The 27919-nt window shown below is 40.8% G+C and overlaps 1 protein-coding gene across 1 annotated transcript in view; it reads left to right on the top strand.

Moving 5' to 3' along the window:
- LOC139737761 (roundabout homolog 1-like) overlaps positions 1–27919 on the top strand; it is a 71599-nt gene that overhangs the window by 13814 nt on the left and 29866 nt on the right. Inside the window, exons 3-9 of the mRNA XM_071648435.1 lie at positions 4360–4550; positions 9963–10053; positions 11112–11250; positions 16698–16825; positions 20953–21077; positions 24662–24824; positions 26199–26222. Coding sequence (XP_071504536.1) covers positions 4360–4550; positions 9963–10053; positions 11112–11250; positions 16698–16825; positions 20953–21077; positions 24662–24824; positions 26199–26222 — 861 coding nt within the window. The remainder of the gene's footprint in view (positions 1–4359; positions 4551–9962; positions 10054–11111; positions 11251–16697; positions 16826–20952; positions 21078–24661; positions 24825–26198; positions 26223–27919) is intronic.

Genomic DNA, 27919 nt, shown 5'->3' on the forward strand with positions numbered 1-27919 from the left:
GCATCGTGACGAAAAGTTCCGGATAATTATGAAAGTGATTCCCAGTGTGATAATGACCACATCAAAAGAATGATAATGGTGGTGACGGCAGTGGTGATTTTGGTGACAATTTTAATAATGATGATAGTGGTGGTGTTAGTGATGTGTATGATGATGATGATGATGATGACGATGGTAGTGTTGGTGATGAAAATGCAGTGGTGGTGATGTTGAATCTAGAACACACGGATCATTGGTCGATGGATGCGATTAGAGGGGGTTTCATGACCGGTGGTAGGAGAAATGGCCACACCGTGGTATAAAACCACCCAATTCCAAAGACACTCAATACAGAAGAAAAAACCTGCAACTCTGCAAAAATTCCTGTTCTGCATTCCCCCCAAGAAAGTCCATTCCATCTCTTGAGGCATCCCTTGCCACACCCGTTGTCTCCCTTGAGTCACAGGTGTCCTCCACCTTGTCATCACTTTCACTACCAACCATCCTCCGCATCTCATCCCATCTCCCCCCACCTCCCGATCATATCACTGGTGGGTTGTTTTTCCTTAATTACAGGAGTGAAACCTCAGGTAGTAAAAAAAAATACACTTCCTCTCTTACCCACATTTGCACTTTTTGGAGAAACTTTATGTTTTCTTTGACATCCTAAGTATTTCTTTGGTCAGAACAGTCAAATGGTCCGCCTTTGCCGCTGTGTTGTTTCCTTTCGATTCTGACTCACGGTTCGTCGCTAAAATCCGTCCAATTGCTCGGGAAATGAGGGAGGTTGTGGATGGAAGCGGCCGCTTTCAAAGTGTCCATTCCCAGTTTACTCAACACACCTGTTAGATGCCAAGTGATGCTTAGTCTGCATCCTGCAGCCACTTTTCATCCTCAAATTCTTCCTTTGACATTTATCATCTGATGATTTGGTCGGCTATGATGTTTCCTCCTATTTTCACCGTCTCCTGTTCTTTTGATTACCAGAGATGCAAGTTTTACGGCATTTGAGAATGATATTCTCACATTTTGAAGCACCGGGCATTGTCATTTCTGTGAAAGTCATATGTAGGAGGTACACTTTATTAATGAAGTCTGCACGGTGCTAAGACTACATAGGGTACACTCTTCAAGCATCCATTTAGAATAAGTATCAATATATCGCAATCATAAACTGAAGTTGGAAGTCAAGGAGGGGAGATGTTTAGATAAGTCTGGATTGGATACTAATGCCCCCACTGTGCAGCAACCTGATGAGGTAGTTTTGATGAGGTAATTGGGAGTGATGCACAGTTGTTGAAAATGGGGTTGCCTCCTCTGATCTGTCCAATCCTACATCAATCATCTATCCCCAATTCACCAATTATTTTTTTTCTCCTCTTCCTCTTCCCTTATTGACAGAAGTTGTTGTTATATGATTACAAAATGCTTATGAAAAGGATTTTACCGAAAAATGATGAATCGTATTAAAGTAACAGATTGCTCTTGTCCAGACTAAAATGTATTGAATTTCCACATCTTGTTATGACATCACAAGTGTGTACTTGCATTGTACCTTTATAATGATGATATTTATATTTATGTAGTTTTACCATTTTCAGGTCAATTTCAACCTCTTACGAACACTTGATGATGATGATATTATAGGGCTTAATGTATGTTGCACAATGCTTCCAGCTCAAATAATGCCCAGTGCATCATATGTCTGTCTCTGTTGAACATGTGAAAGGCGATTTGATCTTTTCCAAAGTGCTCTCTTCACAAACCCACATCAAACAAACTCTTCGTATTGTGTCCAGCCCAAAGAATTGTGCAACCAGCAGGTTATTAAAAAGTTTGAAGGGATTTCATCTGTCGATATATCTGGGTGGAAAAGTAAGAAACGTGAGATGTAGAATGACTTGAAAATGGTCCAATGTGTGTATGACCGGATCTTACCTTCAAGAGATATAGTACCACTCGTTTGGGATATATTTATTTTCAAAGAACAGATATAGGGCATCGTTCACAAATTGCAAGGTGACACATTTTTTCTCGTTCAGCACACTTCATTTATTCCTTAACTTCATGTGAAAATATACATCAGACTGAATACTGTGCCACTAAATACACTTGATGAACATCAGTATAAACAGACTTAACAGTCAATGGCACAAAGATGCTAAGGAATGTAAAGCAGTATGATAGGGCATACATAAAACTCATGATATCCACAAGTGCATGGTACTCTAAGTGTTGAAACTTGTGGCCTTTTCTATGTTTATAAAAGTGTATGAATGTTCTAATATTCCTTGGTATGTTATATTGTTACAAATGTAGACATACTGTTCTTTGCAGTAAGGTTAACCTTTCTGTGCCAGGGACTTTAGACAGTATGTTCAGTGCTATGGGGTTTTCCGTGTCAATCTGTAGTCAAGGTATACAAAGGCTTAATGAAGAAAGTGGAAGTGGATGAAGAGCAAAAAAAGTCATAGGTCTCGGGGCCTGAGTGATCTTTGTTGGTTGTCAGATATACAAGGATAGAAAGTCTCCACTCTGTTTAAGTCGGCGTTGGTTTACGAGCGTGGAGCCGTAGGTTTTATTACAAACATGGCAAATTCTTCGACCGACCATTAAGTTGTGGAAATTTATGAAAATGCCAAGAACACATCATCAGTCGCAAGAATGCGCAATTTGCGGAGGGGGTGGCGATTATCGACCGTAAATACTGCCCTTCATAATAGTGCCATGGCAATCATCAGCCACGATTCTTGGGGGGTTCTCTGGCGATTTTTAGCACCAACGGTAAATCACGGTGGATTTTTCCGGATCCGTGGCTGAGGATTAGGAAAAAAAAGGGGGGAAGGGTCTCTCTTCCAATTCCAATTTGTGGGTTCGTTCGTTAGACGGAGGGTCGGAAGAGAGCAACCAAATGAAAACAAGAGACAGAGTGACTCATGTGCGGTTTTCATCCGCTGCGCTCGCAAATTACGGCCCGGGCTCAGTCCGGCCGCGGCGGAGGTGAGGATGTTTCGGTTGAGAGACAGAGAGCGTATAAACACCCGGTCCCCGATATTTTAATATCAACGTAAACAGTCGGCTATTACTGTCACAGGTCATGTAGGGAGTGACTGTTTTAATGAATGTCATGCGGGGAAAGCGACTCTTTCAAGACAATGAACTTGCTTCTTCTTTTTTTTTTTTGTTCGGTACTTCACCTTCAAGTGACGTCCCCTCTCCCTACCCCCCCCCCCCCCTTCTCATCCCTTCCCCTTAAGGAACTGGAGACCATTTCTGAATGTTTAGCATGGGGCTTGATTTAAGGACGTGCTAAGTAGTGAAAACAAGTCCGCTGGGTAACCCAAAACCAGTCCGGTGTTAAAACCTCCGGGGTCGGAGAAACCCCTCTCCGCTGCTTAGGGGGTTGGATGAAGTGTCAGACCACTGATGAATCATCCTAGTCTAGGGTATCTCCAAGGTGAAAAAAAAAAACAGAAGAGGGGAAAAAAGAGGCAGGTAATGGAACTAATAGAATTAAGGGCAATTTAGTTTTTAGGTCAAGATGGACAAATTCCTTTCCAGCCTACCTGTGAGTGAATGTTCTTATCATCTCGTCTCATTATTGAAAGGGAGTTGATTGATTGAATGACATCCTTGTGTTGTTGTCTTCTTTTCCTACAAATCTCTAACTCATGTCCTTTGTATGTGCACTGTGCTTTTAACCTAATTTCAACACGTATTGTCCTCATTGTATTATTCAGTTCTGTTTGAGAGGTCGTGTTGTGTCTTTATGCTTGTAAGGTTTGAAATGAAGCATATTGTACCGCATTGTTTATATACCCCACAGGGTTCATGGTCAGATGGTTTGCATGGATCTACAATGTAGCTAGCGAGGCGGCCAGAATCTCCCCTTGTTGCATTGCATTGTTACTTTGGCTGTATCTCAAGAGAATGGAATATTCAGTGGAGTCATCTGTTCTTGAGATATGACCGAAGTATCATAATTTTATGTGTAAGACAGATTTTAGTAGTATCAGTTCAGTGCCTAGTTCTTTTGGAACACCTAACTTGGACTCTCTGCATCACAGTATGATATTCTGAGAATGGCAAACCGTATCGTCTCAGCACGTTGAATTTTGGCCCGCTCAAAAGAGCTGTGAGAATGCAAGTTCTCCTCTGAAATTCTGTCTGTTTACTTTGACCACAGACAGCATCATTAAGTCCACATTGTTGATTGCAATGTCTTCTTGATTGAATTATTCAAACTTTAAACAAATCAAACTTTGAAGTCAGTTTTGCCATTCGCCTGTCATTGATGCCTTTAATCTTTGTTGGACCTTAAACTTGAGCTTCTAATCCTAAACCTCTGCAATCTTTCATCTTCATTCATCCACTTCTCAGACCTGAAAACGGACTTCAAGCTGGAGCCGGAGAGCGACCAGCTGATTTCTGGCGACTCAGCGGTCCTGGTGTGCACCCCGCCCAGGGGGTACCCCAACCCAGAGGTGACGTGGCTGAAGAACGACGAGCTCATCGAACCGGACAACATCCGCGTGAAGATAATGGCCGATGGGAATCTCATGTTGAAGGAGGTGAGGTGGAGACTTTATCTTTGAGAAAGTAATATCATTTTAAGATGATATGCTTTGAAGAATTAACAAACGAAGAGCAACTTTAGGCCCAGTGAGAGAGCAGACTTTAAGACCAGAAGTTTGTTTCATCAGCATTCTTTTAAACTCGCGTATTATTGATCTGTCTAGGCACATGATGTGTCTTACAATTGCCTCTGGCTTTAGTACCCTTCTAGGTGATGTGGGGAAAAAGACTAGAAAAGAAAATGTCCAGTGATGGTATGTTTGAGAAATGTGTAAGCGATACGACCCTATCGGATTACCGTCAAATTAGATCATCCGGAAGCGTGCTAATGGTGTAGGATGCAGTTAAATGAGGCCCGCTTTGGTAGACTTGGTTAGCGCTGCAACCGATGACGCGCTGGCAGGGCACGTGCGTGATGACAAGTGTTGGAGGGGGGCAATGGGTCGGCGCCGAAATCAGCCGGTGGGGAAAGATGTAGGGGATGACAGCCGCCCCGTCGCTGGGGGCGCAGCTGAAATTGAAATTTTGTCTCACACCACGTTCCACAGCGTGCGACAGAGGTGCGTGGACGGTGCGTCTTCCCCTATCTTTGGAGGGGATCCGAGTAGCGCTGCATCTAAAGCTCCTAAAACTTGTGATGTGTTGTGCCCAGAGGGGGCAGGGTAATACAAGACCGAACACTCCATGCCTAGTACAAGATCTGCCGTATACGTTTCCCATGAATCGACACATGTAAAGTGCAGCTGTCTGCGCAACGTGATGCGGGGTGAAAAATCAATAAGTGTGATGCCTTCTTTCCATAAACATACAACTAGATCAGCGGACATGTGTATGTTGTATGTGTTGCTCAAATTTACAGACACACACGCAGAAGAAATGATTGGTTCGGTTTAAGATTCAAAGACCAAACGAATGCTTCCCCCACCCCCTTTTTTCAAGAATTGAAGCAGGCATTGGGGATTTGTATCAGTGCTAAGTCTGTTGTTACCTGTGTATTGAACAAACATCTCAAGATAATCAATTACAGCTCTTTGTTAGATTTGATGATAAGGTATCTTCCGAGCATATCAATACCAGTCTGCGTCCGCATTATTGACAAATAGATCATTCAACCGGTGGAATAGATACTCTGCGAAGAAGTGGCTAGAACGTTAGCTTCACCAGCCTTTACTGGAGTTGCAGGGATGCTTGCTTAGTTACACTGCAAACAACATCCACAACCAAGGCAGTGGGGTAGATTTTCAGTTGTCTCATTCCTTCCAACATACAACGTGTAACTCTTCCTACACAACCCCTCCTCCCCCTTCCCAACATGCTTCTTTGCTTTCTTTATACATGTACATGTAGTTTGAATGAGAGCTCAGAATGTTTCTGTGAGTAGAGCCGTCTATTAAAACTTCATTCATGATGATCTCATCCATCTTCCCATCTCCTTCAACCTGTCTCTCCTATTTCCACCATCCTCTCCATCTTCTTCTTCCTCTTCCTCATCATCCCGTCCTCCTCCATAATAGCTAGGGAGAATTCCTGTTCCATCGTAAAGTCGTTTGGCGCATTCCAACTTGACAAATTTCCCTCCCTGCATTCGCTCTCACAAATCAGGCGTGCACCTATCAGGAGTATTTCGGCCAATTAGGTGGGAGGGGCACATCTTTCTGGAAGAGATTGGGGGAGGGAGGGGGTTGGAATGGACAGTGGTATAAGAATGCTCCCCGTTATCATACAATGTATGTAGGTAAGTGAGGAAAGGGGGGAGAAGAGTGAGGAAAGGAAGGGAATGAGGCGGGTGATTTATTGCATTTGGTCTAAAGACGGGTCACCAGTGATTCAATGTCTGTTCTTTGAAGTCAGGGTAACTGCTGTCAAGGAGGTGTAGATTTCTTCCCCTAATTGATTGATTCATTGAAACTGATAAGCAGATTTGAGAAGTTGTGAGATAAGTATGTATATACATGTATAAATGATTTGTTAGAAGAAAGGAAATAGATGGGGAAAGATATAGAAAAGAGAGTTAACTAGAGAAATTTATACATACATTTGGAGAGAAAGAGAAAAAAGGAGGAAGGAATATATATATATATATATATATATATATATATAGGAATGTGTGTGTGTGTCTATGTGTGTGAGTGTCTGTCTTTCTGTGTGTGTATGTGTGTGTGTGTGTGTGTGAAGAGAGTAAGAGAAAGAGAAAGGAGAGATGAAATAATGAGAGAGAAAAGGATAGAAAGAGAGAGAGACGATGACAGAAGGAGAGAAAAGGCATCTACACATCAGAAGCCGTGTTATGGCATCGTGTTACCAAACCAAATAAACAGGGGAATTTCGGTGTGCCCGTACCTTAATCTCTGAGACAGTACAGTGCGCACCCAAAACGGTGACGGGATAGCGACTGGGGCTGCACCTCTCACACAGTTGCCCTTTTGCTGATGTGGCCCCAACGTAATTAATACCCCGACAACACGAGGCAATGTCTGCACTCACTTGCACCACTTTATTGCGGTGTCTTCGTCATCTGTTTAATTTTTTAATTCATGATTAATGACAACTTCTCAGGTCCAGGATCTGATAACTTATCAGCAAGAATCATTATGCGTGCATCTTCTAACAGTATGATAAAATTCATCCTATGTTTAAGGTGTGAAAAGCTGGTCACCCTGCATGAGCAGTGACTTAGATAGCAACAGATGCGTGAGAAACTTTTTGCGCAAACAATGGAACCACTCATATATTCATACTCACATGTGAAATATGCCAAGAATCTCTAACAGGTGAATAAAAAGATATGACAGTGAAAAAAAAAAGATGCAGCAAATTTGCTGGAAAGTTTAGTAGAAGAGAACTCTATAAATAGTCTTGGATTAAGAGGCAAAGGAAAACAAGGGCCAAGGGGTCCTCTCCCAAACTTGTCGAACCGCAACCGACGGTAGCAGGCATTCTTCACAGAAAGCAATCTCAGACAAGATAAGAATTAAATGACAGAAATGAAGAAGACGAAGAAGAAGGAGAAAAAAAGAGGACATTTTGAAATATCAAAAGAACTACCTCCAAAAGAAAAAGAGAGAGGGGGGGGGGGGATAAGGGACGACATTAAATGCAGCAGTGTAGCTGTTTTTGACCTTTTACAAAGATTGGATGGTGTTGAGTGAAGAGAAGAAAGTTGAGGATGGGTCTAGCAAGGAGGGAGGAGGAGGAGGGTAAGGGGATATTGGAGGGGGTAGAAAACTGAGAAAGTGATAAGAAAGTGGATGGGGCCCAGTTCACACCTGCAAAATAAGAGAGTCTGTCCTCCCACATCGAGCAAATCAAGAAGGTAGTTGTGGAGTACATGCCGTGTTTGTCGCCATGCTGTGTGCATTTCGTCTGCAAGTCCTTCTTCCATAATGCAGATGAATTCTCCTTTACTACCAATGTTGCCATCTTATCATCCAAATTGGCAACTCGTAATTTTGATACATAGCCTACAGTATATTTGATAATGCTTTGAGGGAATTCCTGGAATCTTCAGGAAATCAGAATGAAATACATTCATATCTTGCCAAACTGAGACTATAAGATTTATTTTGATCTCTTGAAATGTGTCACCAACTTAAGGATGAGGGATACATTTCAGGATTTAGAGGATTTGGCATTCTGGTGACCAAACATGGCCCAAGTTAAAGAAGAGTTTATAAAACAAGACTACCCCCTCAAATGATTAAATCTTTACTTGGCTAATTTTGTTCTTTCTTTCCAATTTGCCTTCTTCTGCAGCTTTTGTAGTGAACTCAACATATCAAGGCATCTAACTTGATATCATTTTTAGTAAGCGAAAATGCATCCCTCATATTTGCAATAGTCACTCCAGTTTTGTTATACATGTACTTATTGGTTCATTTTCTCCGAGATTTTTTTTTTTTTATGGTCCACCACTTTTAAACGACAGGTTGTTATTGTGTTCAAAACATATCTTTTCTGTGAAGTAAAATCCCCTCAAAGATTTCCAGGTCATTTTTTTTTTAAGTGTGGATGGGGCATGACTTTGCGGAGTGAAAGCAAAGAGCTTGGATAGTCAGAACCGAAAGCTGTCTCGGCGGAACATCTGTCGAGGGTTTTATCACTTTCTCAAATCGCAGGTCTCACCGGGGGTTCGGGCGGTTGCGAGCGCATGGGTTATGTCAGAGATGGGGTTTCTACCCCGGCCAATTGTCAGTGTCTTCTGTTACTCGTTGGCGACAGTTTTGAGATGCCGCAGTCGCCGTATTCTTCTTCCCATCATTTCTTTGCGTGAATATTATAGGATAAGCTGATATCATGTAGATTCTATATGTGAAAGGACATTGATATTTTGTTTCTTCCGCATCATAACCTGTAAAAGAGAACGTTATTTCATGGTGTGAACTTTACAAGCGCAAAATAGACAGATGAAAAAAGATGGAGGGTGGCCGTTGACAAGCCAATGACTCCATGGTTTTGCTTACAAGGTGGCTAGCCTATAGAGTTCAAGATACACCTGTAGGTGATACACTATCGGTATATCACCTATTTGTGTTTGTCTAACTCTTTCCTCCTTTTTTTCTTTATTTTTCGCTCTTGCTGCCAAGTTTTGTGGTCACTTTATTGTAGAAGTGTCAAGACCATATCACATACAACTTTCCGTGGTCATTGCACTTGCCCATGAATAGTGCCCATTATTGCTTAGTTCATCATGACCACTCATTCACATGACGTCATCTAAGTATCATTTTGTGATTTTGAAATGATGTCATATGTTCCGTCATATCTTCAAACATTGTTGTTGCTCAACATAAAGATTGCAGAAGTCTGTTAACAGAGCTTTATGGTGATGTTCAAACGGATGAATCTGGATAAAGTCTTTATACATTTGTGTCTGTCTATAAAATGTGTGTATGCTGTATTCAATGTATATCTTTAGGATGATATTAAGTTAATTGGGACTTGTAATTCAATTTTCCAAGTGGTTACATTTGAGATGCAGAATTATGGTGATGAAAGGAGGAATAAGTACCATTCCTCTTCAGGGGAAGAATTAACAAATTCCCAATCTTGAAACAATATCCAGCTTATTTATGTTTATACTGGAGGGAATATTTTCTTGAGATGTGAGTGACATGAATCTCTGTGGACTCTTGAAATTCATGAAAATAAAAACTGTGAATTATACCACACACAGTTTTAATTTCTGTGAGTGAAGTAATCTGCATATTACAATCCATTTTTTTTTTAATTTGGTGCATTTGTTTCGCTCACTTATGTTTATGTGGAAATGTTGATTCTGTCGAAGAAGGGAAATTATTCCATCTATTGTTGTAAAGATTAATTGAATGAAATTTTAAGATTTGCAGGGTAACAAATGATCCACAGTACTAAAATTTTCATACTTTTTATTCAATTTTTTTTTTTTGCAGCTGAGGAAAGATGATGAAGGAGTGTACAAGTGCCGAGCGACAAATGTGGCCGGGGAAGCAACGAGCCGCGCCGCGACATTAACCGTCCAAGGTTGGTATTCTATTTCCCAATCTTTTTGTCAGTTGTGTACATTTATGTTGTCGTGTTTCCTGCACTGGTATCATAAAAACATGGACGATAGGAAAATTGTATGAATCCGAGAAATATGTATGCACAAAGACGTCGAGCCGGGGTTCATCTGGGTAAGCTTTGGAGTTTGTGCATTATGCTGGCAGGGATAAGGAGAAGGCAGGGAAAATGGCGGGGTTCATTCGGGCTTGTCAGCGAGACTTAGCATCAAGGTTTGTTATGTTCTTTTCCATCGAGATACCCTGACTCTCAGTGCACGTCAAAACTTTTCCCTTCTCATCCATTTTTTTTTGTCATCTTCGTATCTTGGCATCTCTTCGCCAGGGTATCTTCTTTTGTCACTCTCACTTATTGTATCTTTTCTCTTCTATTTTTGATTTTGTTTATGATGGATGTTTCATTGTAATTGGAGATACATGTGCGTGCATATGTCTATATTTGGTTCATTTTCTTTTCGTTTTCTTTCCCCCACTGATAGAAAGTAGCCGAACAAATGCACTAAGAGGATGTAGAAGTCGTTTGTATAAGATGACAACACTACAACAAAAAGCATCTTCAGATTTTGACAAATTACAGGCAAAATACAAAATATCAATCATGCTGAAAAATGTTCCAGGTTGTAGGTCGAGGGGTGGGGGATGAAAATAGACCTTCTGTCTTTCCGAGGCTGACACAGGTATAGCTGAAAAAAAAACAACACAATTTCACCACCAACGCTCCTAAAAGAGTACCTGGTAGAAAGTTGAGCATTCTAGTGGTTGGGATATAGCACGTGTGTGCCAGAAGTTTGCAGCTCAGCTGGAATGCTCCATTGCTGCAAAGGGAAAGAAGCTTGTGTACTGAAGGTGTAGAGGTTGATTCCAGTTACCAGGGTAATGATAAGATTCAAAAGTCCAGTGTGGTGGAATGGGGCTTACATAAGAAGCAAATCATTATCATTCATCAGTTTTCAGTTCATCATTTTCTTTCCATTTTTTTCCTCTCTCTCCATCTCATACCCCACCTGCCCCGCCCACCAGTCAAACCATCGTTCATCAACCCGCCCCAGGACACCATCACGGCTCCGGGCGAGGCGGCCGTGCTGAGGTGCGAGGTGGAGGGCGACCCCGAACCAACTGTCACCTGGAGCCGGGACATCGGAGAGATCCCGGCTGGCAGGTAAGGAGGAAATACGGTGACCAAGAAAGTGACCCCTGGGTTGGGGGGGGGGGGGTTATAGTAGTAAAAGTCAGTGTCATATATTATAAAGTTAGGTTTACACGCTGTTCGTAAACTTTTAAGTTTAGGTCGAAAACTTAACTCTTGATGATTAGCTTGTAGTTATAAGCACCGTGTGGACGCACTTGAAAGTTAGCAATCCTTAAGTTTAGTCGATGATTAGAACCACGAGACATCTTAGGGTTTGCGCTTTCTCCATGAGCCACTGGGGGTCCCCACTCGGGAGTTTCGCTCCATGTGGACACAATAATCAACGAGCTTGTGAGTTAGCATGAACCTCGCGTCTTGTTCGCTGCGCTATTTTGTATGGGCACAAGGTTATCTAGCAAATACTCTGCACTCTGCCATTGTAATCATCGAATGGAATTCGCTCGTAAGTTGTAACTTAAAGTTTAGGTGCGCTTGTGAACCTGCATCGTGAATTCACAAGCGAAGCTAATCATCGACAGTGAAGTTTTCGACCTGAACTTCAAGTTTGGCAACTGCGTTTGAATGTAACTATAGATTTTAGTGGCCAAAAGTGGACAGGGGCATCCCCAAGAAGCATGTTCCAAAAGTTCATCGCCTAACCCAAAGGAGTAGCCTGTATTGCCTTCATTGGTTAGATGAGTTGGTGTCATCACATCGAGTTGGATGAGAGTTTATTAGCCCCCTGAGCGCCACCGTCACAAAATGCAAGTAACATGATATATAAACAAAACCATCATCGCTAGTAAAAACTTAAAATGTCTTAACCTTCTTACCTCTGGGTTGCAATGCATTGGGAGTATGGGTGGGGGGGCATTTCAAGAAGCATTTGGCAGATAATTTTTCTGACTTACTGTTGTAAGCCACTGAAATCCTTGCTTCTGATTGGCTGAGAGTAAATTTTTCAGAAAAAATATCTAACCAAAATGCTACATGAAATGCCCCCCAGTTGTTGTTTGATAGCTGAATCAACCTGCTTTGGCAGTGTCCTCAGATAACAAAAATCATGCATCCATCCCATAATACTTCCATTTGTAATATCTGTAATATAATGCAATAAAGTAATCTGTGAATGTCAAGAGATGAACTTTCCTTGTAGGAGTGTTACAAATTTATACCCAGTGGTTGATTGATCGTGACTTGTGAACTTGTGGAACTGATTTCAAGCTTCACAGGGCCAAATTATTTTTTTTTACACCCCATCCCTGGGCACATTACATCTAATTGTGTCTATGAGCACTTGTAATCAAAAAAAGAAAAAGAAACAAAAATTAGAAAGAAGATACATGTTGTCATGTTTTCTTTACCCTCGCCACAATTAGAAGCAAGGCATAAATGTCATGTGTCACATGTTTTATTGATGGCCAATAGCATTGACCCATTTTCCGAGGATACCTCGAGACGAGATGAACGCTCCAGGCGAGTTGGAATTGATGCCACCCGAAAGAAAGGGGAAAAAAAGAAACAATGGTGCATGTAATCATGCAACATGACATCCTCGCCAACATCCTAGATTCTGTCTTGTGCGAGCGCTGTTTGATTAAATACCCTCTGTGCGTGACGAGTCTTCGGAGTGGCGAAAATGTTTCCTCTCAGCGAGTTGCAGTAATGGGCAATAAATATGTTTCCGGGATATTAGATGCAATTGGAGAGAGAGCGGAGACAAATTATGATAAACCATGTTTGTTTTTGTTTTTCTGGTCATGTCATAATGAGTTTGACACAGGGTTGAAATGTCTTGCAGTTTGATCGCTAGACATGTTAAAATGTTGTAAACATTATGCCGTCGTCCCCTGACGATAATCAAAACTGACATGCGGAAATTTCAAATCACGAAATCATGTTCACTTCCCAAGAGCCTGAAATATCATTGAGGCATCTTTTTTCAAATCATTTTTAGTTTACCTTATTTTTGTGTTGTAGTGTCTAGTGTTTTGTTGTTGTTGGTTTTTTTGGGGGAGGGGGGCACTTATGTTTTCCTGGACAATGTTTCTCCCCACAAGAGCAAAACCAGAAATACAAATGGAAAAAACGTCAAATGCAATTTGAGCATCTGAAAGATGACATGTTAGCATTGGTAGTGACAGAAAGATGAAGTCCCCTTCTTCTTCTTTTTTGGGATGAAAAGCGATGTACAAGCCGTGGCTGAGGAAAACACAAAATGAAGGGGGAAAAAAACAACAACTAAGAAGAGGAGATGGTGTCTGTCTTAACGTTTTCATGCTCCTTCGAGCACATTGCGGAGATCGGTCGCGATGCGTGCAGGAGGGTTTAAGCCATGATTCACCAAGGAGATGGCCATACCATCGCCTCTGACGAAATGTTGCACCAAGACGTGGCAGTTTTTAGGTAAAATGCTCCATTGCGTGTGGCTTGATCAGCCATTACAGTTGAAGTTTTCTCATGAATTTGGGTATCAATATCTTAATGCAATTTTGCTCCAGCGCTCAACTCAGTCATTAATATCCACATCAAAATAGCAATCTTAAAGAAGACAAAAAATAAAGAAAACATGATGGTCTCGTCATGTGTGTCAGAATCGATGATACCTGTCTGGTTTTAAGCAGGAAAAAGATATAGTTTCCGTGAAGCAATGAAGAAAACAAACATCGAGAAATGTTGGATGGAGAAATATCGGAGGTTTAACCTCCTCTGTGCGAGGTACTTTGGAAGATCTGTACAATGCTATGAGATTTTCTGTGTCAATGACATGAAAATCACCAAAAAAGGGTTAACATGGTAAAAGAAGAACATGAAAGAGAATGAAAAAGCAAATTCTGTATATTGATGGAGAGAATGAGAGCTATTAAAATATATAAAGAGTAGAAGAATAGATATGCAGGTAGCTGGTGAAGAGATTGGTAAAGTAGTAGATTGACTGATAGATGAATAGATAGAGAGATAGATAGATAGATAGATAGATAGATAGATAGATAGATAGATAGATAGAAAGATAGATAGATATGACTGATAGATGAATAGATAGAGAGATAGATAGATAGATAGATAGATAGATAGAGATAGATAGATAGATAGATAGATAGATAGATAGATAGATAGATAGATGATGAGACATGCCGTGATAGGTGGATAGGGAGATAGATGGATGGAAAGATAAGTAAATGAATACACAGAGCAGTAAATAGGTTGATAAAGAATACAAAAAAGATTTGTGAAAGGATAGAGAGAGGAGGATAGATGAAGAGAAAGATCAAGAAAGGAAGGGAGAAGAAAGAGAGAGGGAGAAAGGGGGCAAAAAAAGGAGAAAGAGGGAGACCCACCCCTACCCCACCAGCAAATCCATCACCGGAGTAATCTACTTCTCCCCATATCAGTCATGATGGATAAGCGCTGTCTTGTCTGAATCGTCAGTAAAAAGAAAAAAAAAGATTCCTCTCCCACCTCCCCCATCTCCCATACACGCCTAAATATGAGATGAACTTCTTGTTGGTATGATACTGATTTGCGAGGTAAAGGATTGGTAAAGGGAGGGGGGAAGAGAGATCGGGCCAAACTGGTACATTGGGGGATGCGTGGGAGATACACGGTCCTTAACATTAGCTAGCAAAAGAAGGATGGGTAGAGAGCTTACATCAGGGATCCAAGTTTTATTTTGAGATTAGTTTTTACCCATCTACAGTGAGGTCTGGTGTGAATGCAAAACCAGGGGTGATTGTATGAACACATGTTTTCAGGGGGGGGGGGGGGGGGGGGGGAGAGAAGAAGAAATGGGAAAGAATGCTGTACTGTAGAGGTTGGCGTCCCTCCTCTCATCATCACGTTCCATCGTGTGGCAAGCTGAGGTTCGCTTTATTGTTTTAGCAGAGAGTTGAGGTAAAGTTCATGGCATACTTTTTTCTTTTTTTAAATTCCATCTTTCTAAACTTACGCCCTTTGTCTGCCATGCTAGGTATTTTTGACTCCACCGGGTGGTGTACACTGGGTACACCGTTAGCTCAGATCTCAGATGTACATGTGGTACAGTGGTCACGGCTCTAGGCACTTAAAAAGGGGACTCTCAGTTCAAATCCTGCCTGATGTAAGCGTCATTGGACAAGATGCTATTTGCCCAATGTGTTCCTCATGACCAAGGTGTATAAAAGGGTACCTGGTGATGCTGGGTCAAAAAGGCAGTGGGAGGGCCCTTTCGGAGAGTAGGGATGACACCAAAGGGGTTGCCATGGTTACAGAAGATTATCTTCTATTCTTCTCTCTATTAAACTAGTGGAGAATTAACCAACAAAGGCTTGGAGGTGTGTCTAAAGTTTGTTGTGCAAAGGTATTGTCATATTATGGAGCTAATTACGAGTCGACACCGATGTTTGCAGACAAAGTTGTGATGCTGAGTAGAAATACTGATCCTCAGCTTTGACTCATCAATCAATGCTAATTTTGACTCCAAAGCAACAATATTTTATTGAATGTTGCCAGTACATCAACAATAGCTTCAGGAATCTAAAGCTATGTATAGAAATATTGTACATTTTGTGTTGATTTTGTAAAATCAAGAAGTTCTGTTGAGTTTGCTGTTTCAGGCACAATTGAAAGTTTCAGTCAAAGTTTTGAAAGACTTTAAAAGACAACCATTTTGATATGATACATATATGCTCTCTCTCTTCAAGATTATACCACCATATGAATTTCTCTTTTTTTTTTTAGCTGTACCATTTTCCTACTCACACTATATATTGCAAGAAAGATGAGAAGAGTATACACAATGAAAAGTTGAACGACCTCAAAGACAAGCCTGCCACTAACCTTGTTTGCCAGAATATTTGCCCCGCCCCACTCATCCCCCCTCGCCCACCAAAGGGGGAAAGAAAAACTTTGATCCACTCAATTTGCTTGATAAATCCCTCGTGAAGACCAAAGTTTTGATCCCAGCCACATGTTGGCACCCACTGCACACTTATAAGGAGATCCCAGTAACTGAGAAGGGGCGAATTCAGACTTACCAAAGATCTGATCTGAAAAGGTGTTGAGAAACATGTTACATGTAAACTGAGATACTTGGGGCAAGATTTTCCAACTTGAATTTGAATAACAATTTCAGCTGATGAATGATATTTCAAAATGGTATCACACAAAAGGTAGTTTGTGAAGGAGTTGTATAAAACAAAGAAATACATAGCAAATTGTGATGCAATACAAATGTATATATTTATATATACAGTGTATGTATACATATATTCCCTGATATTTGTGTAAGTCTGAATGCAAACTTTAGTATTGTTTCTCCCAGACATATATCCCTAATCATGCTTCTGTTTGCTGTACAAAGTTATTGTTGATTGACAGCAAAAATAGTTTTCAGGTGTCATGAATGCACAACAAAATGAGCCAGTACGATGCAGGTTGGTAGGGAAGAATTTCTAATTTACGCAATCTTGTCAAACTTTTTCGTCCCCATTTTTTCGCAGGACGACGCAGCTGCCGGACAACTCGCTCCGAATACGTCACACGGAAGAACAGGATGACGGCTACTACATCTGCACGGCGGTCAACATCTGGGGGACCAGCGATGCTCGGGCAAGACTTCGAGTCAGTGGTAAGCAGCATGCTTTTTGTTTCAGTCCATCCGAGGAGCCCCTGTCTGTTCTGAGGGGAGAGAGAGAAATATATATGGAATTGTGTTTATGATTTGTATTACCTCAGGGCATGGGAAATGTGTCCCATTTTGTAAGTTTGAGATTCCTAAATGCAAGGTATTATTATTTTAGTCTGCTTTACATCTGTTTGTGAAAGTGAGAAAGAAAGAGAAAGAGAAACAAAAAACAAAAACTTAACTGGTAAAAAACCCTGTTTATAAAGTGATCTTGAATGAACGTTCGTTCCAAATATTGGCGCGGTCTTTGAGGATATCTTACACTTATCAAATGAAGAGTTTGTTCGCAAAAACCGATAAGTCCATTTTTGAAAATTTTGAAGTACCGTCTCTGTCTTTAAGTACAAAATAATACCTTTTAAATGATATATTGGTCACTACATATAAATGTGCATTTTTTAAGTTATGGTCAAAAGAAGCAAAATATGTCTAATTATTCTCTTTATTTTTCTTGACCTTTAATCACAAATACCTCCATTTGGCAAATATGGACTTATCGGTTTTTGCGGACAAACTCTTCAAATACACTTTTATTTCTTACAGTCAACCTATTTAGAGGGTGTTGGAAAATGAAAAGGTGAATGGCTGAGAACAAGCTCACGCATTACTACTTTAATTCTATTTCCGTAAAGTTGATTTGTCAACTTCTCGTTGGATAAGGGAAGAAATGCCAATGACAGGCACAAATGAATCATGTATTACAGAGAAAACCAGTCATCTTATCTGTGGAAGAATTCCCGCTACCAACCCTTGCCAAAATGTTGGTGATTGATTGTGGTAGCTCCCATACCGTACATTTAGAATTCTTTAACCACATGTTGGAGAATAATATACGCATCCTGAAAAATGGGGAAAAAAAGTAAGATAGAGAAAGACAGAAATTGTTTTTCTTATTGTCCATGGTTGGCCTTCTGGTCGAGAAAACTGAATCATCGGTAAGTACTTTTGCAGGAAGAGAGAATGAGAGGGACAAAGATGGCGATAAGAAGATGAAACCCGGATTGTGAGTGATTATTGTAGAACTTGGGGTGACAAGATAATTACAAGAACAGGGGTGTGGGCATGGCCATGCCAGACAATGATTGGGGGGTTATCGAGGGTGGAAGGGAGGGGGATTGGGAGGGGAAGGAAACTAGGGGGTGGGATGGGGAGGGAAGGGCGGTCCATTGCCTGACTTCAGGGGTTGGGAGTTCATGAATGTAACCCTTTCTGTGCCGGGGACTTTGGATAGTGTGTACAATGCTATGGGGTTTTCTGTGTCAGTCAGCACTCAAAGTATGCAAAGGATTTAAATGTCATCATATCTTGCCAAAGTACCCCTTTTAAGGTCCGCCAGGGAGCAGACACCTGATTCTTCCCTGAATACCAGTGTCCCAACTCCTGAGATTAGATGAAAAATCACTGTTTTTATGGGAATAAAGTATTCAGTCAATTTCCGCTTCTGACTATAAATTGCCTATTTCAAATACCTTATCCACCTTAATACAGTATTTTTGGTAAAAGAAGGGTTAATTTTCCTTATTCTGTGTAATCCAAGTAAGAGCTCTTTATGTTGAAGAGTTTGAGCTGGAATTTGAGTGAGAGTACGCTTTCGTCCGATTTCAGTGGGGTTAAAAAATCTGTTGAATGTTATAACATGCCATTACAGAGAGCTACAATAGCATCTCAAATTGCAGTGGAGGACTATGAAGAGCCCCTTTTCAAGGGATTTTTTGTGATCAGAATTGTATTTAAAAAAGAAAGAAAAGAAACAAAAATGATTGAGACAAGTTTTGGAGACTTGATACTTCATCACAAAAGTGGAACAGTGTGCCCTGTCAATAAATAGCGAAAAGTGATGTGATTTGAATGAAACAAGGTGCCATCAACAGCTGTTTATCTCCTTTGATAGTTCAGTACGATTACTGGTCCGTGGCGGACAGAATATGATTGATGTGTTGGTCCTTTTGTGTATAACTCGACAAGCTGGTGTTAATATCACCAGAGCTAGGCATGGCGGTGTTGATGTAAAAAACGGAGGGGGGAAAAGTGTGGGGATGTTCTGGAATTTTGTGTGATGGTATTCCAAAATTGAAGAAACAACCCCCCAAAGTTATCCACCAAGAATTGCTCCCCTTGTATCAAATCACCTTCCTTCCTCGTCCATTTTTTTTCTCTCTCACTTTAATTTTTTTTTTCACTCTCTCTCTCTGTGCAAATTTTCTTCAGTTTCTCCTGAAAGCTGGGGCTCACGCGAGATTAATTTGTTGTACATGCGTCAACTTGACGCGACGTAATCGAGTTAGGGCCGGCGTAATTCCGTTCCATTACTTACACCCCTCGCGATAATGCATATAGCATGTCGGGATTGATTCAATTTGGGCTGGGCAAGATTAAATTCTTCCCCGGCACTCGACTCTCTGTGTGTCAAGAGATACATCGCCTCTTTGCCGGAAAAATCTCCCATCGATGGTTTTGGATGTCGTCCGAGTTCGGCAAAAGTGACTTTTCCTCCCCAAGTTTGCTTGCACCGCCTCCACCACGGGAGATTTGCCGAATGCGCACGTCGTGTGCCGCGACATGCGCATCCACCACTAAGCACCGAATATCCCTTTCTTTTTAAACTCTTTAAAAAGAAATCATCTGTAGCATCCGTTGAACAAGGAACAGCGGAATATCGTGTGCCTATAAAACTTGTTTCTGATTACAGAAAGTAAGCGAAGAAAAAAATGTCACTCTTATTTCACCATCCTTAAAAAAAAAAAGTGAACAATGTAGCAAAAATGTAACAGTAGGAGTTGTCACCAAACTATGAATTCAGAAAAAAAAAAAGTCCATCATGATACGTGTGTCTGACCTGTTTCTGTTTATGTACGTCTTTGGATGCAAAATGATCAGAGGTTTGTGCAGATGTGCTTGCTTACAGCTTGTCTAACAAAATTAATTCATTGCATGTATTCTGCCATTCAGCAAAAGGTAAATTTTCTGCTGTAGCCTTAAGGGAGACTTCAGTGGATGTTTAACGTTTTCAAAAGTATCACTTGTGTCCTCTTAGACAACGAATCACATCAGGCACAGGGGAACTGTTTTTGCCCCTCTCTTCCCGCCATTTTTCGTTAGCAGTTTTTCGTGGCGGGGAAGAAAACGTAAGCTTTGGCAATCATCATCTTGATGAGAAAACAAAGAAAGGCACCTCATCAGCACATCTGACTAGCTCGTCATGCTATGAATCATTAATGACTTGCGCACAATGTTCGCTAATTTGTCCCAGCGATCGCACGGGGAATGCACACGCATGCACGCACGCCTAATCGGGATATTCATACATACGCTTTACAGGATGCTGACATGTTGACGAGCAACCTATAGATGAAAAATTAACCACACCACAAATCTACTTGTACTTCATGAAATGGCATCATGGACTTACACCAATTAGCATAATATTTGTACATTTCATCATGGATGACGTTCTCTACCATAAACACAGCTTTCTAACCCTCTACTCCCAAATAGTTGCAGACACATAATGTTTCTGGATTTACCTTTTGCCTGTGCTGTCCATAAACGTGAAATTTTATTGCAGTTGATTGATAATTGCTCTTCATAGACATAAATAAACACAGTTATTCAGTGCTTTGAGTAGTAGGCAAGATAAAAAGAAAGTAGAATCATTAAATTTGAATGGATATACTGTACCTGCTGCTATAAGGGATTAGAATGGTTACTGACTATTGGGAGGAATTTGAGTATTCTAGTAGATATGATGTTAGTCTAGCAATAGCAACCGGGAGGTTGCCGGTGCAAGTCCAACCCAAGTATGTATGCCCATGACTTTTTTATTATGGCTACTATTAAAAAATGCTGTGGTGTTTGTTTACATCGATGAAGGGCAATTTGTCAGTCAGTTGCAATAAAAAGTAATCAACACAAGAATCTTTAATTTGAACTCAAAATCTTGTTGTTCATCATAAAAATTAAAAATCATTTTCAAACATTCCTTTTAAAATGGCATTGATTCTTCATGTTGGTGGAAACTTTGCTTCTTCACTTCACATTGTCTTTTTTGTTTTCTTGTTTTTTTTCTCCAGCCGTACCAGACTTCGTCCGGGCGCCGCGCGACAAGGTCATTCGCGTGGACCAGACGGCGCGGTTCCAGTGCGAGGCGGTCGGCAGCCCCGCCCCCATCATCCACTGGCAGAAAGAAGGCACGGAGGTGAGACATGAACCTTATTTGATCCCATCCCATCCCTCTTCCCCCCCCCCCCCATCTCTAGCTATCTTTAGTCTCGTCTTTAGTTTTACGCGTTTTCCCTAAGGTGCCAGAGGTGTTGTACTTCATGTTGTCTGTTCCCCCATCCCAGATCTGGTAATCACGCTGTAAGAAAAAGCGTCAAGTGGATTTCTTGTAGTACTTGGCCCTTACGCTACATGAGGTGTAGTGATATCGCATAACACTCAATAGTTGCTTGATGCTGGTATCTATAGGTGCACCATATTCTGAATTACGAAATATTCCAGAATTGTTGTCCTCTGTTTCTTCCATATCATTTTGTCAAAAGAATCAAATTAAAGTTGTCATGTCTTTTTTTAAATTTTTTCTAGGTCTTCTGAGAAAAACAAATGAATATATTTCAGATAGAAGTTGAAGTTTTGTTTTGGGACTTTTTTTAGCTTCTAAAGAGTATTCAGTGAGATGACTGAATGAAAGGTGAGTCATGTAATTGCTGTAGCAATGAATTTCGCTTAAATTTGAGATTTCAATTACGTTCTTTCTATCACCTGGTAATGCTTCATGTAATCATGCGTAGATCATATATATTATTAATATGCTGGGAGGACGGGAAGTAGGAAACTTGATTGGCAGTGGTACGAAATCGCGAGCATTATCGGAGGCCAGTTGTTCACTGTGGTCCCTCATGGTATCCCAACCTCCGAGACACTCCAAATTTACGACTCCTCCTCGACTGGTCTTTTCCCCCCATCCATGAATCATGTATGCAGGTGAACAGACCGCATCTCCTACCGGTCTCCTACCAGCAGAGGAGGCCCCGTATGGTTCCCATTTCCTTCTGCTCTCCCTCTCTCTTTCTCCTCCGATTTACTATTCTTCCCAAAGAACCGAAGTCCAAGAGCCACACTGCTCACACCATTAACCCTTGCTGTGAAAGGGACTTTGAACAGTGTGTAAAACACTATGGTTTTTGTTGGGGGGGGGGGGGGGGGTTTGTGCCAATCGACACAGAAAACACATAAAGGGTTAAAGAAGGGGAAGAACTAGAGTGAGGAATGTATGCAAATAAATCATACGATTCATCAAGAAAAAGAGCCATCAAAGAAGATGATGATGATGATGATGATGAGGAGGAGGAGGAGGAGGATCAAGCGTAGCAAAGCATGTCAAGCTAAAGACTGTAAGGACAGAACATCAAAGGGGGAGAAAATTGCCCCAGAATACCAAAATTTGTTGGCACTCCCCCGTGGGGTGACCCCGGCGCATTGCGGGTCGCTGACGATCCACCGGAGGAGAAAGCAGTCTTCTGTAAGTGCTCTCCGACTCCGTCATCCACTCTCGTTCAAACCACCTTCCCTCCCCCCATACTCTCTGTTCTCTCTTCGTCTTACTTTTCAGAAGAAATACTCGAATGGTACAATTTGTGAGCGTTGATGTACACGGCTACAGTGCCTGCAGCTGTAGGGTGGCAAAGAACAGAATATTCAAAAACATGATTTAGATATTTTTCCCCCTGGAGTTTTGTAACAAGCTTTTTCGATTTCAGTTTTACTTTATGGCTGTTCTACTCATGGTATAAGAAAGATATCAAATTTACAGTTACACATACCCTCAGTTATTCTAACTTTTGTTTTATCAATCATACACCTTACTCAAAGTATGCAATTGACATTATTCTAGATATTCTTTGTGGTTTTTAAGGTTCGTATTAGGTTCTTGGAAGCTAGGGGTAACCAGTGGAAAGCAAATAATGCTCCCTGAAATATACCATAATTTGATTTTGTGAGACTAAAAGTTCATAGTGATTTTTATTTCTCATACAAGTTAGTAGAAATCATGAATAAGAAAATTGAAACTAAAAGGGATTGGATATCCCCAATTATTTTTTTTTTAATTATTCATCATAATATTATCCTTTTTTCATACCAGGTATGGTTCCGTTAGTCAGGATTTTGACTTGCATGACTTACTTTTTCTCAAACTTGACTGTCCCTCAACTTGTAAGATTTTGCTGAGGATATAATCGTGGTGGAGAGACAACATTTTACTTATGTTTTTTTCCTGAGTGCCTCTTTAAAGTGTGGCAAGAGCATGAGATTGGCTGAAAGGGAAAGTAATATCCTTGGATAACTCATTGTCCCATCAGAAAAATAGGAAAGCATTCTGCAGAGGTCTATGGGAAGGCGATGTTGCAGACAGGGTGCCAGTTATCTCCTTAAAGCGGGTAAAGGTAGCATTTTATGGGCGTGGTTTACTGGTCATCTTCCTGGGGTACCAGTCAGTTTTCTTGAGAGCAACAGATGCCAGTATTGTGAGGCAGAGGTCGGGCCGCCTGACTTCGAGAGTGACTGTGGTCGATTCTTTCGTATCATCTTCTTTCTTTTTTTTCATTTCATCCGGAGAAGAGGATGGGGGAAGGACCAATGAGGACGTTGGATGACTTGGGGCCAAAAAGCTATTAAGATGTAGTGCAGCGATGATGAGGAGACAACACCTGTGGATGAGGGGAGGGGGGGGTGATTCCGTCCGTCGTTGATGCGCCCTCGATGCTGATGGCCACAGATAACATTTTGAGCGCATTAAGAGCCCGTCCATCCATCCGGCGAGAAGTTCAAATGGGGCAGATTTTATCGGCTAATGAAAATGGGGTCGGAAGAAAATGAGTAAGATGCGCAAGCGACTTTTTCGGAAAGAGAGAGGAGCGGGTGAAAAAGAAATGGAGGTTAACAAGAAAACATGTCAAATGAAAGTGCATATCACGCAGATAACGAGGGTACAAAAATAAAAGGTGTGCCGAAAGAGGTAATAAGTGCATTTTAAGAAGAAGTGGGTTTGTGTATTCGAATTTATTATCTTGTGTAGCTGATCATGTCTTCGGGGGATCTTTCGGTTTCTTTGCCATCATTGGAAGTGTCAGGGTTAGGGTTTTTGCGTAGAACACCAGCCAACCTACTTTCAACCACAGGGGAGCGCTGTTACTCCAATGCCTTACTGCTAAACCATCTACTGCAGTTCATTTTTCTTTTCTTCCCCAATTGTTGTCCTTCTTTTCACCTAGTCAGTGTTTTATATCCAAAATGAGAGAAAAGGAAGCAAAGTTGATATATGTACTTCTACTCCAGCAAATTGATCCCAACCACAGAACTTGGTCTTGCCAGAGGGGAGATTCACACACACATACATTTTAAGAAGCTATTCTCGTTGGCTGTCATTACAGAGTTTGGGGCTTCATTCCAGCTCGTACATCGGTTAGCTCAGCGTTTTAACATTCCTGGCAAAGACTACGTTGTCACAACTTTCAAAATGAGATGAAAAAAATAAAAAGAATGCAAGTAAGAACTTGGCAAGAGTTCATACTCAATATTCAGAACTCACTTTTTTATTCTTTAACCCTTCCATGGCTGTGTATTGATGTTGCATATTGTTTTCACCAAAAGAAGTAGGCTTTAACATAAGGTTTCTGCTCTCAAGATAAAAACCAAAACATAATGAGAGAACTGAGAAAATGACATCCATCAAATATTTATTAATGGCAACTCTTTTATTCTCTTATCGTCACTTTGTAGGAAAACTTGTTGTTCATCAAGCAACAGAGAGGACGCTTTCGGGTCTCGGCGTCCGGCGAACTCCAGATCAGTTCCGTGCGAATGGAGGATGCGGGGACGTACGTCTGCTACGCCAGCGGTGGAACGGGTGTGGCCGAGGCCAGCGCAGTACTCCGAGTGATCGGTGAGAATAGCGCCCTCTATCTTGTCGTACAAATTCTCTGTTTATATTTCCCCCTCTTCAACCATATTTGAAATATGACTAACAAACTTGCATGCTGTCACTTTTAAGTTGGATACTTGCTCCTTGTTTATCAAAAGTAACTCTTGTAACTACTATATGGATATTATCTGTCACCTCTATTTGATATTTCCTACGATATAATTTCAAGACTTTTTATCTTCGTTGATTATTGGTTCGTTGTGATTTTATTTGTTTCTATTCTAGAGATACAATGTTTTCATGCACATAAACCAGGCTTGTTACAATAGCTCGTAAAGAAGCGAATATAAGGTTGCTATTGTTTATTACCTGAATGCATGAATAGTGCTGATTACAGCATAGAATTAATGCCGATGTAAAAATCATATTTACACCATTATCATAACAATTCTAATCCCACTAACCTGTGGCACATATTTGTAGTATCATGATAATGGGACCATTCAAGTAGAGAAACCAAAAAATTGTCAATGTGTCAGGAATTTACAAAACTAACTTTGATGATCCACTTAATTAGTAATTCAATGACAAAATCATCTAAGCGATGGTCCTCAAAATAATTTGTAGGATGAGTTCAGATGAGTTCTGAACGCGGGATTTGATTTGCAAAATTCTGTCTCCAAAGTGCCTGAAGCTTGAATCTCGTTTTAGAAGATTTCTTTTGTTGTTCGAATTTGTTACTCTCACCTTTGGATCTACCTGACTTTTACTGTTGGTTATTGCTTGATTTTCTTTTTTCCTTGTGTATTTTTCCACTTTGGCATTTTCTTTGTTCTTCTTTCTCCTTCTTGGGTATCTGTCCTTCATTTGGCATGCTTTCATCTTCATCATCTTCTCCATCATCCTCATCTGCATGGTTGCTATGGTGATTGGGACACCAACTACCACCATCTTCTTACCCTATGGTTGCCATGGAAACATGCCAACACTTCCTCCATCACCATCACCACCACTACTACTACTACTACCACCACCACCACCACTACCACTACCAATCATCAATCTGCATGATTTACCGTGGCATTGGGATTATCCCCCCGCATCACCTGGTGGTTGCCATGACGATTGGATGTCATCCCAAACTGCCACAACCACCACTACTACCAACCACACCACCACCACGCATCCTACCGCATGATTCTTACCGTGGTTTCCGGGTGTATCCTCCTCACCCCATACTATCGATCCACACACATTTTAACACCACCGCCACCTCTCCCCACACGAACATTCTCCATGTACACTCGACCCTCGGCCCCTCGAAAAACCAAACCAAACCCCCGTCCCTTTGCTTGGGCCGTTCTGCTACCATCTTCCGGTTTATACCAAAAGGAGGGACTGGTGCAGGCGGTGAGGCAGGTGAGAGTTTGAAAGAAAAAAAGGAAGATAATAGGATGAATGTGATCTGTGCTTGTCTTTTTTTTCTTTTTTTTTTCTGTGAAGAATTCTTGCAGTGTAAGTAAGGAGTCAAGTAGGCAAAAGAAAGAGAAGAAAAGCAAAAACTCCATTTTCTGTTTGCCGAAGTTTGCATGTAATCTAATTGATAAATGTGTCCCAATGTCAACCCCCCCCCCCCTTCCCATTTTGGGTACTCCATTAAGGTTAAAAAGTTCAACGTTCAAAACATAACAAAACCATTACACTTTACAAACAGCTCTGTGTGCATTTAGTTTCCAAATTTGAGTCATTTGTCCAAACAGGATATGCTTTGATCTTAGATTTTTGTGGAATGCAAGAGTTTTATCAAAGCAATTAAAGATGAAGTACATGTATACGGAAAACACTGATATTCTTTTTTTTTTAAGAAAACGCTTGGGATTGTCAAAATTTATTGGACAAATGAAAAAAAAGGGGGGGCTCAACTTCAAATTTCTTTACATTTCTGAGGAATTTGTAATTCAGATATGAATATTCAAGCATTTATATTCATCTTTTGTTTGTAGATGGATGCAATATTGTTTTAGAATCAAAATTACGTCTGTTCTGTATTGAAATTTGGGATGCTTACATGAATATGGCCCTGGTGTGTTGAAATGCTGTGACAATACTTTGTGGTTGGTAATGATCGACCTCGAAGTGAATTTGTGGAACCGCATGAGGCTTAATGTGGCATGGTTTGAACATCATCGGAAGTGCAAGCATGCTGTGCTCAGTTGTCTTAAAATCATCAGTCCCAAAACAAATAAGCGGATCTTTCTGTGTCGCAAATATTTCAGCGGATCTCAGGGATGTAGTCCTTCGGAGGGAACGTAAAAGGCATCGTTTCCGCGGTCGCTTGCTGCAAGTAGGAAGCATTCATTCACTTCCCGAGCAGCCACAAACAACAAATTATGATACAAATACACAGAACAAACATGCAGTCGACAAATTCAAAATAGTTTGTAGATGGTACATTCGTCATTTTGGAAGGAAATTAAAATGGATGAGTCTAATTGTCACAGACATCTGGCAGGAGCCATAAATTTAAAACAATGGAAATGTAGCAACGGGATATCATACATGTATTTCATGTCCATTGTCAGTAGACACTGAGGGTATGTTGTACCATTGAAAGTTGTTTTATTGGCATTTAAGATGACATTTCATATTGACAATGTTGCTACAAAAAAAAGCAACAAGCATTCCTTAATTCGTCAAAATCCATAGAGTTGAAAAAAAAAGAAGGAAAAAAGATATGGCAAGACATCATCATTACCATATTCTGAATCAATAGCTCAACTCAGGAGAAAAATGAAGTCGGACATTTCAAATATAAACTTGTCGTCAATAAAGCATGGTGGATTTTTTTTTGCTAACCCTCCAGAGAAAATAAAAAAGAGATTTACAAGATGGACTTGCTGTCTGTGCATCATTAAAAAAAAAAAAAGAACAGACGGAACAGTTTCCGCAGTTGCTTTGGACGGCGAATTGAATACCAACCAATGCCTTTACCTGCCAGAATTAGTTTGCAGCATGATTTAGTACTCAGAGAGTTGATTTTGGATGATGGGTGTAGGCCCGAACTAATCATCTTGAAGTCATTACAGCTCATGTTTCCCTCGGAGCAGGTTGGCTCC

Source organism: Diadema antillarum, unplaced genomic scaffold, assembly GCF_040938485.1.
Source record: "Diadema antillarum isolate AM-2024a unplaced genomic scaffold, OU_Dant_1.0 seq00000704_RagTag, whole genome shotgun sequence".
Classification (NCBI taxonomy): Eukaryota; Metazoa; Echinodermata; class Echinoidea; order Diadematoida; family Diadematidae; genus Diadema; species Diadema antillarum.